The sequence below is a fragment of the Pollicipes pollicipes genome, unplaced genomic scaffold (assembly GCF_011947565.3).
Source record: "Pollicipes pollicipes isolate AB1234 unplaced genomic scaffold, Ppol_2.1 Scaffold_7261;HRSCAF=8764_pilon_pilon_pilon, whole genome shotgun sequence".
NCBI lineage: Eukaryota > Metazoa > Arthropoda > Thecostraca > Pollicipedomorpha > Pollicipedidae > Pollicipes > Pollicipes pollicipes.
In genome coordinates, this window is record NW_023597054.1 from 9,983,024 (window position 1) to 9,993,403 (window position 10,380).

The 10,380-nt window shown below is 49.2% G+C and overlaps 1 protein-coding gene across 1 annotated transcript; it reads left to right on the forward strand.

Moving 5' to 3' along the window:
* The first annotated feature begins 2,012 nt into the window (after nucleotides 1-2,012).
* On the forward strand, nucleotides 2,013-9,233 carry LOC119112885 (cytochrome c oxidase subunit NDUFA4). The gene is made up of 2 exons (XM_037237186.1): nucleotides 2,013-2,095; nucleotides 8,463-9,233. The coding sequence occupies exon 2, from the start codon at nucleotides 8,473-8,475 to the stop codon at nucleotides 8,722-8,724; it is 252 nt and encodes an 83-aa protein (XP_037093081.1). The 5' UTR covers nucleotides 2,013-2,095; nucleotides 8,463-8,472; the 3' UTR covers nucleotides 8,725-9,233.
* The last annotated feature ends 1,147 nt before the right edge of the window (nucleotides 9,234-10,380 follow it).

Here is a 10,380-nt window from a genome sequence, read left to right on the forward strand (position 1 = left end):
ATTTTGGCAGACATTTGACGGCTTGCCAAATAACTAGAAAAGTTGTCTAAATCCGTACTAAAAAACAGTATTAGGGTGTGTCAAGCTGACATAGATACTTTTCCGTGCTCGAGTTTCGTCCGCCCCGCCCCCATGGCTTCACGCCTATTGTTCGATGTTGAACATGCTTCGTTTTGCTTTCAGTTTGTGTAGCTTTAGATTGTGTGCCTGTTTGGCCACACTGCCGGCGAAAAGGGTTGCGCCATAGCAGCCAAAACATATGACATTATTTTCATTCAACGCCACTTCTTCACTTTAGCGCACTCCGCCTCCCTTGCCCTCCCCCGAGAAATGTCTTTGTACATCAAACCCTAGTTATTGATCAGGCCAGTTATGCAAGGATCAAAAGACCTGGTCACATCCTTTATTCGGTCAGGGAAACAATGATAAAATTACTTAGTGCAAAGGCGATAAGCTAGCGGGACGACAGGTAGGTATGAGTATGGCGGTTATGGCGGGACCATAACCTCATCGAGTTATGGCGTTAAGGTCAGCACCAGGTCATGTTTGAAGATCCGTAAAGCCAAGTGTCCGTGTCGCAGGCCGTGCTCTACCGCCAGTCTCACTCTTGGGAGAATTGGTGTTCGTGGTCTCTTCTTTTGGCGACGCTGCAGACTGTCGCAACATGCCGTCTTTGAGCTGGGCGTGCACAGGTTCTGCTTTTCAAAGCTGGTGAAAATGAATGTCACTTAGGGTACGTTTCCGCGGACTCTGGCACTAGCCAGACGCAGCCAGAGCTAAGCACTTTTCCAGCTATCGCCCGACGAGCAAATGAGCCTAGAACGGGAATAACAAACGGGACTACTGTCCATCGCCCAAAACTTTCGACAAAATGTGTGGTCGATAAGCCACAGGCTTCGCCGATTTTAAATGTGACTGATTGGAAATGAAAACGCTAAGTGAGGCTCGAGCATTTCCTGTTCACATTCGACTTCTTTAACAGCAGCATCAGCGACTATCGCGAAAGGTATTAGGGTGGAGGCGGCGAAGGTATTGTTGCACGTGACATGCCACACCAGGCTGTTACTATGGACGTGAACAGGAATATGGTCATCCCATCGGGCCTTTTACTTTCGTCCCGGTCGATGTCAATGGGCTCCAGCCTGGTTGCCTGGTTGGTTGCAGTCATATTGAGCGTCTGCGAATGGCTACAAAGAACAAACTTGAAACTTCATCTTCAGTAAATTTAAATTGAATTACAACAACTTTGAATGGCATTTCAGTTGGTTGACTTCCGTCTTCAGTTGCTTTGAATCAAAGTTGTACTTTTATACGCCGAATAACATAGATAAATAAATAAATGAATAAATAAGTATATATATATATATATAATGAATACAATAGAAAGCAAATAACACATATCGAACGGATATGGACTAAAATTATTTGTACTCGTCACTCATGAACCGAAATGGCCGTTTATGGCATCGGACGGGCGTGGTCTGAGGGTGTTCTCATATAACAGCCACAGTCGGATGACTCCCGCCATGCGACGGGAGAGCCGAAAAAAGCTCCACTCCGGAATGCCACGTGCTCCGTCTGCACTGGTGACGCAATGTCGTTGTCGTGCCAACTAAGCTGCTCTATCAGCAGATTTAACGCGTGAGCTTTCTGATGCAACTCATAACTCTTGATCGATAACTGGCGACGACACATTATCAGTGTCAAGTGTTGGAGCGGCACGGGGGCTCACATGGGCGCTCGTACGGCTGCATTCTGGTGAAACTCTTTGCACTCTTGGCCCGCCACGAATTAAATAATCGTTTCCTAAATGTGATGTCAATCGCTCACACCCGGAGAGGACACCCACGCCAAAGACACAACACCCGAGATGCCAGCTGCCAGGCATGCCAGCTGAGTCCGCCCATGCCGACAGGCGCGGTGTTGTTGTGGGGGGTATGCCTCAGGCAGGGTCTGGGGCGTCGGCGGCGCAGTGCGCTGCTTGACCGCCGCGCCGATCCTGTGGTCGCCACCCGCGCCAGTGCGGGCCCTCCGACGCTCAGCGCCGTTCCACCTCCAGGAGCAGACGGACCGCTGGCAGTCGCTGCGACGCTGGGTGAGTGGTGAGCTTACACGAGAGGACTGGGCTCTCGGGACTGGGGCGAGTGGTGAGCTTACACGAGAGGACTGGGCTCTCGGGACTGGGGCGAGTGGTGAGCTTACACGAGAGGACTGGGCTCTCGGGACTGGGGCGAGTGGTGAGCTTACACGAGAGGACTGGGCTCTCGGGACTGGGGCGAGTGGTGAGCTTACACGAGAGGACTGGACTCTCGGGACTGGGGCGAGTGGTGAGCTTACACGAGAGGACTGGGCTCTCGGGACTGGCACGTGAGCCACATCGCCAACCGCTACCCTGCGGTAATGATCGACCTTAAGGGTTTGGGGTGTGCATAATTCTGGTGTCAGATAACATTGAGCTCAGAGCGCCACACGATATGCTTTCAAGAAGGGCAACCGGAGCCAAAAAAAAACGTTTTTTTCTATCACCGACGAAATTTCGAACAGCCGGAGTTGCTACCTGGAGACAAATCAATCAGAAACCTTCGCAATATATCTATAAACCTATAGACCTATCTATAAACGCAGTCACATATCACACACCCATAAAATAGAGCAGGGTGTGAAATACTTCCTGCATTAGCCCGCACTGTGTCATTATGACGTTCTGCATGTTAAAGGGTGGGTTCCACATTTATATGGAGTTTTGAACTAAAAAGCCATTTTGAAGACCTTTCGGTGCTGTTCACAATCCTGCCTTTCTTAAGAGCTAGGCCCCTCTAATTTCTGAGCTATACGCCCGTGAAAGTCGGGAAAGGCGCATCGGGGAAAGTATTTTATTCACCTTTATTTATGACGTCATTTATGACGTCATAATAACGCCATTCAAATCCTACCATTTCATAAGCCACGCAGCGATCAAGACAAATAAAATTGTCATCGTTTAGGCGTTGACATCTGGCGTTCGCGAGCGCGATTTCCAGATATAACGGCCGTTAATTGGTTCTCAATCAATGTTATGCAAGGTAAGATGACGTAATCATCGCAATCATCGAGCGCCGCTATTTCGATCACTGGGAATGTCCAATATCCGGCACAGTAGCAGCTGGGTGTCCGGGACAGGAGGGGCAGCGTGTCCGAGACAAGAACGGCCGCCAGGCAGAGGAAGAAAGGTCGCATGTCCGGCATTGAACTGGCCGCGTGTCGGTACATGAGAAGCCGCATGTTCGTCACAGGAGTAGCCGTCCAGCACTAGGGCGACCGTGTCCCCGGCACAGGAGGGGTCACATGTCCGGCACAGGAGTAGCCGTCCAGCACTAGGGCGACCGTGTCCCCGGCACAGGAGAGGTCACGTATCCGGCACAGGAGTAGCCGTCCAGCACTAGGGCGACCGTGTCCCCGGCACAGGAGAGGTCACGTGTCCGGCACAGGAGGGGCAGCGTGTCCAGCACAGGAGGGGCAGCATGTCTCGCTCAGGGAATTCGTGTGTCCGGCACAGGAGAGGTCACGTGTCCAGCTTTAGAGTAGATGCGTGCTCGGCAAAAGGGTGGACGCACGTTCGGCACTGGAGCGGCTGCGTGTCCGATATAGGGGATGCCGCGTGTCCGACGGGTAGGGTTTGTCCACATTTGGATGGTGGTTTGAACTTAGGTAGTCATGTTAAAACTCGTTTGGTGCAGTTCACAGCCCTACTCTTCTTAAGATCTTAATCATTCTACTTTTTAACTACACGCTCGTCAAGCTGTGCAGACTATTTCAGGAAGACTTTAAGGTGTCGCAGGTATCCATGACGCCATATGAACGTCATTGAAATCCTGCCATTTTATCAGCTATGCGGCGATCAAGGCAAGGAAAATGTGATTGTTGAGTCGTTCATATTCGTGATCGCGATTTCCAAATAAAATGTCCATCAATTGGTTCTCAATCAATGTTGTGCAAGGTATGGTGACGCAATCAATGACGTGGTGAGGAACATATTTCCTTAACAGAGAAATTGTGTCGTCTAGAACAGCATTTTCCACTTAAACGTACGCCAATAGTAATAAGCGAAATATTTCAATCATATTTGATGGTTACTTCAATATATTCAAATGTGGAACAATCCCTTTAGTGTGAGGGCACAACGCGCATTCTTGGTTGCCGACCGTCGCCCACGTCAGCCATCGATCGCCGTGCAGGGTTCCTAACAGCTAAAGCCTTCACAGAAAGCAGACTCGCTAGGGACATATTTTTATGCCAAAACACGCGCAATAACATTCTCAGAGGACACTGGAAGCCTGGGCGCGACTGCACCCAGAGGCCCGAGAGTTGCACCCAGAGGCCCGAGAGTTGCACCCAGAGGCCCGAGAGTTGCACCCAGAGGCCCGAGAGGCATATACCCGAGAGGCATCTTCCGAAACTTTTAAGGAGATCGCGTGCCACGCTGATCGCTATTTGGAAACGCTGGAGGCTGTGCACAGTCAACCGGCCCCGGACCTCAAGCGTGTTCATGAGACCCGCCTCATCGCGGACCCAAAACTAGGCCAACAAGTTCCGTAGATGCGCCTTTTGGTTAGATCCTTATCCATTCTACTGAAATACAGAGGCTGGTGCACGCATTGTATGACAAATTGACAATGTTTTTGGGGCATCATAACTTGGCCATAAGTTGATGCTCAAAAGCCCAACAAAGTCGACAGATATCTCTACATAGCCATTTGCGAAACCTTGAGATATCAAACCACCGCTTCAGTGTTATAGCTACATACCGACCGATCGTTCTGAGTCCATTGAATGAACGAGTTTTAGAGCAGTATCATTCTGGCATATATGAATGATAACAAGTGTCACTGTACCGCAACGACATTGATCCATGCTGGCTTACAATATCCACGCAGCGTGGTACTGGCTAGAAGTAAGCAATTCTGAAAATATCGTGCCTGTTCCTTTCCGCTTTTGCGTGCGCACCGGTTTATAAATTGCAACGTGGGATGGTGCTAGCGCTGATACTTACAGGCTCTTAATGTTGACATTCAATCCAGGACATGTCTTGGTGCCTACGAATTCCTGACATTGCCAATCCACGTACCACTTCGATATCGGCAGGCCAGTGCCGTGGTACCACAATACGGTATCGCTGAGTTCAACTCAAATTTTGCCACCTGAGACTATTATGTAGTCGTGCCTCTTACTAGCAAGCATACATGCAGACCCCTATCTGCGAAAACTTTCTGTGATGCAAGTTGGCTCTCGCAACGTCAAGCTTCAAACTAACGGCATCGCAGTGTTTGCCACCACAGGATGTCCCATCGGCGCGTACAACAGGCGGTCATGCTCGTCCAAGCCTTTCACAACTACGTGGCTATTTCTTGACACACGCCCTTGCCGCCACCAACTCCAGCTCTTCTGCCACTGGAGACAATACAACCTGCAAGCTGTTCACGAACATCAATTGCCACGCCTTCACCGAGGAAACGAGCCACCTGCCGGGAGCATCGGCCGCCATCCAGCGCAAGACGGGAGCATGGCTGTCGCGGTCGCCGCCCTCGTCCCCGGGGCGTCCGTCGGCCGTCGCCCCCGGGCGCCGACGCGACGGTGGCGCTGCGCCGTGGTTAGAATCGATGCGCCGCGCCGGTCACTTTGGGGAAAGGTCGCGACCGGCCGGCGGCCAACACGGTCACTCTGTGGTCGGCCTGGGACGGGGGGTGAGGTGTGGACGGCGCTGCCAACTGGCCGCTAGAGGAGGTGACCGGACTCAGGTGTCAGCTGGCGGAGCGTGAGAGCGCCTCGTGCCGGTCACACCGCCGCTTCCAGGAGCGTTCTGTTCAGCTCCAGGTGATCGGTGAGCTGCTCTATCACAGGATTTTGGGAAGAGAAGGAACTGAGATGCAGATTGCTGAAAAACGTCACTGATGCATGGTTGGTGCTTGATTGACCTCCAGGAGGAAGCCAATATTTTAAAATTATGATCTGTGGTGTCAAATGTGCCACTTAAGGCCTCGCTCTAACAGATATGTGAACAACTCATGTCACGCTGAGTTCCTGAATGTGTTTAGAATAAGTGTCGCGATATTGCTCAGGTTAGCATAACACGAACAAGGCATTGGTGATACCTTAGTTTACCTACAGCCTTATGGTTTCATCAAGGACCATGGTAGCATCATACGGGTCTCAAATGACTTAAAATGAACATTTCACGTATGAATGCATTGAAACAAGCATCAGATATGATGAAACAAGCTCACCTTTAACTGTTGGTAGACTTTTTAATAGGACAGCATAAGCTAGACGACGCAGTTTCTCTGTTTAGTAACTATGCTTGTCGATAAGGCATGGTTTGATGACGTCATGGTACCCTGCACAGCTTTGATCGAGAGCCATTGGACATCCGTTATATCTGGAACTCGTGCTCACGAACGCTAGATTTAAATGGTTCGACCATCATATTTTTCGGCCTTAATCACCGCATGGCTTTTGGAATGGCAGGGTCTGAATGCCGTTATTATAGCGTCATGAATGTCAAGGTAACATTAAAAAACCCATTCCGAAACACCTACCCCATATTCGCCCACGTATAGTTCAGAAACCAGGGAGCTTTAGGTCTTGAGAAGGGCAGGGTTGTGAAATGCACTTCAAGATATCTAAATTTCAAGATATATTTCTTCATCTTCAGGGCAGATGAAGAAAGAGGCAAGGTTGTGAAATGCACTTTAGAATAGCTAAATTTCAAGATATATTTCTTGATCTTCAATATTATTTCAGTTCAAAATCCCATATAAGTATGGAGCACTCCCTTCACAGGGAATGCTTGCATTTGAAGATATTGAAGTAAGCATGAGATCCGATGAAACAAGGTCACTTAGACTGTTGGTATAATTTTAAACACTAACGATACACAATACTTTGCTTTTTCAACTTAAAACTCATACAAATCTTGAAACACATGCTAATGCTCTCCACGCGTTAAATTTAAGCAAACTCAACCAGATAATAAATGACACGTCTGTAATTAACAGTGTGCACATTACAGTGAAGCATCACTTTCTCCCAGCGTGGAAACGCAAGCCAGTTGTATCTTATCAGACGATTACTGCAACACTCCGGAGCTCGTCCTGCCATAGCTGGTTTTGTGAGTACCAGTGGTTTGGACACGGCGAACATACGACGCTTTTTAACGGCCATGCTCAAACGTGGATAATCAAGTTTGACGCTTGGACAAACTTAGGTTTGTTAAGCACGGTTTACCACAATGCAATCAGGCTCAAGTCAGCAAACTGCAAGCAGCGAGAATACTACGAGAATGCTGGATCACCAAACTAATAACAGGCTTCAAGTTCCTGATCCTGTCGACAAAAGTTCTAGCTGGGTTTGGGTACCGATCCATGGAATTCTGACTTAGATCTGCTGACGAGCCCTTCCTGAGGTAATAGTCCAGTTATGGCTCGTGTGCAGACTTCAGTAGCGCTCGACCATTGAGAGCCCTTCCTGAGGTAATAGTCCAGTTATGGCTCGTGTGCAGACTTCAGTAGCGCTCGACCATTGAGAGCCCTTCCTGAGGTAATAGTCCAGTTATGGCTCGTGTACAGACTTCAGTAGCGCTCGACATTGAGATTCATCTCGATTTGCATGTTGTTTTCACAGAAGCTCTCTTTGCCATCAGAAGTTTAGTACCCTCTGCGACCTAAACCTGAGTAAGCTGTCTTTGAATCCCACGTGCGTTTATATTTCTTAAGTGTAAAATCATCGAACTCCCGTATGGGGAAGGTACCGCTTAAAAGAGTTAAAATTTAGATGCTCCAGGTCTTTCTTGCTTATATTAAGTTGAAGCCTTCTATCATACCGAATGTGAATGGCGTCTTCTAATTTTTGTGCCAAAAGACGTGTGTGGAGAACGCACATGGCCGTCTTTCCTTTTTTAGCGGTTATCCAAGTACCGGTGATTGTTTGCCCGTTGTCTTGTGTTTCCTTTCATAAACGTTACAAACGGTGCAAACGGCTGTTATAGAAGTCATGTAGATCACTTATACTGGCACGGTATGGTACATACTAGTTTGTCAAAGAGGTGAAAGAAAGATATGTTAGTGTCTTACACAATTACTGTGCCACATGAACGTCACTGAAATATTTATTCACGTCGTCAGCTTTCTGGTTTGTGACCTTCTCGCCACATTAAATTCGTGGTGTTCTCTGCTAGCGGTTCAGACTGCGGGTGCCATCGAACCGGGGCCGTTTGTTGCCCTGCTAACGGACGCACCCACCGTCGCACCTGTGTGTTACCCCGAACCTTCCCACGCCCTGCCTACCGTACCGGAGAGCCGGGGCCGTTTGTTGCCCTGCTAACGGACGCACCCACCGTCGCACCTGTGTGTTACCCCGACCCTTCCCACGCCCTGCCTACCGTACCGGAGCGCCGGGGCCGCCCCCTGACGGCGCCTCTTGCCCCACAGAACCGCCGCCATGGTGCTGAAGAACTTCTCACTGGCCGGCCTGAGGCAGAACTACGCACTGATTCCGCTGGTGGCGATGCTGGGCGCGGCGCTCACCGGCGTGGTGGCCTTCTCACTTCGCACTGCGCTGCGCACGCCCGACGTCTCTTACCGCAAACAGCAGAACCCCGAACCGTGGAATGAGTACCGCGACAAGGAGTATCGGCTCTACAACCCGAAAAACATCCCCAAGGACCACTGCCCGGCACCCAAGTTCGACTGAGTGGGCGTGGCCCGGGTCAGGCCGCGGAGCATAGATATGCGTTCTGTGATGCCCCGCTAGGGTGGGTTATGTGTTTGAGCGTAGTGGGTTGAAATGAACATGGTGTCCATGTAATGTGATGGTGCTACAGTCTTTTGCGAAGTAATGGTGGAAGTGCCGTGGCAGAGGCGTGCCGAATGGCACAACCATACCGTAATACATACTGTTGTGTCATGATGTGAGAATTCACCTATCACTTATATCCAGCGTGCGCCATGCGTCTACCGCCGCATCCGAACAAATAAAAATAATTCCACAAACAGCCTTAGACCTAGATGTAAAAGTGGTGTCATGAAGCAATGCAAGCCACTCCAATAAGAGATCCGTGTCCCCACTGAATGACTCATGCATGTTTGTATTGTTAGTCGTACGGCTGTGAGTAACCTGAAGTAACCTGCCAGTCATAATATTTATGACTCCAAGTAAATCTATAAATCATATGCCGAACAAATGTTTCGTTAATTATCAAATAAAACATATGTGTAAGCAGGCACGTTACTTGCAAGCTCCTGAATGAGCTCGAACAAAAAAGGACAGCAGTCGCAAGGTCCCGACCGGACCCACCGAGGTGCAGATTCGGATCTCCCGATCAACAAGCGTTTACCTGTGCCGCTTCCGCCTGAAGAGTGGCAGTGATAGGGAGGGATTATGAGTGGGCCAGAGTTCTCCAGGGGTTCTCCTGAACAAAATGGAACCTACTGACAGGGCGGGTTCCTGGGTTACGCTATATTCGAGAGGGGGAAGGACCGGGGTCACGTATCCGCCATTAAAGTGTCATATGTACCAATTTTAGTTGGATATATGGCGACAGTTGAACAAGGGCCTTCTGATTAATAAAGGGGATTTCCGGATACAGCAAAGGGCCCTCCCTATTCCAAAACAGAGCCTCTCGTTCCAAATAAAGGGCCTACTGATGCATAAAGGGCCTCCTGATGCATAGAGGTACTACTTGTCCAGGACAAAATCCTCCCGATTCACAAAGGGCCTCCAAATCCGGTAAAGAGCCTCAATATCTCAAAACAGGGTATTCCGATTCGAAGCATCGGCCATCTGATGCATGAAAGGGGCCTCCTGATGTGAGTGTTATGGGCACCCTCCTGAGGCACCCTCCTGTTAAAGAGGCTGCTTCCATATCTAAAACAGGCGGCTTCTACCTCATGGAAAGTACCTCCCGAGCCAGAAAGGGTCTCCTTAACACAAAAAGGCTTTATGTTTTAGGGTATGTACTACCTTATCCATAAAGATGGTTTCCTGACCCTGACTCTCTCGCTGCAAAAAAGGGTCTTCTGAGCCCAAGTCTGTACTTACTAGTATAATTATGCCACCTTTATGATTTTATCATCGGTAAATGTGTAGCTGCAAACTCTTCAGTTGGACAAAAAGTGTCCGCTGAATATTTAGGAGGCAAAATACACTCTGTATCCCTCTGTCTGCCAGCAGGGGGGGGGGGGGCAACTCACCCCTATGTCCTCCTGCTGCGCCGCCCCTAGAGATGATTCTTATAACATCTGATAAATATGTTATATCAGTATGTAGGCTCATATACATATGTTTACATATATATGTACATATATATGTACATATATACCTACACACATACACACACACACACACACA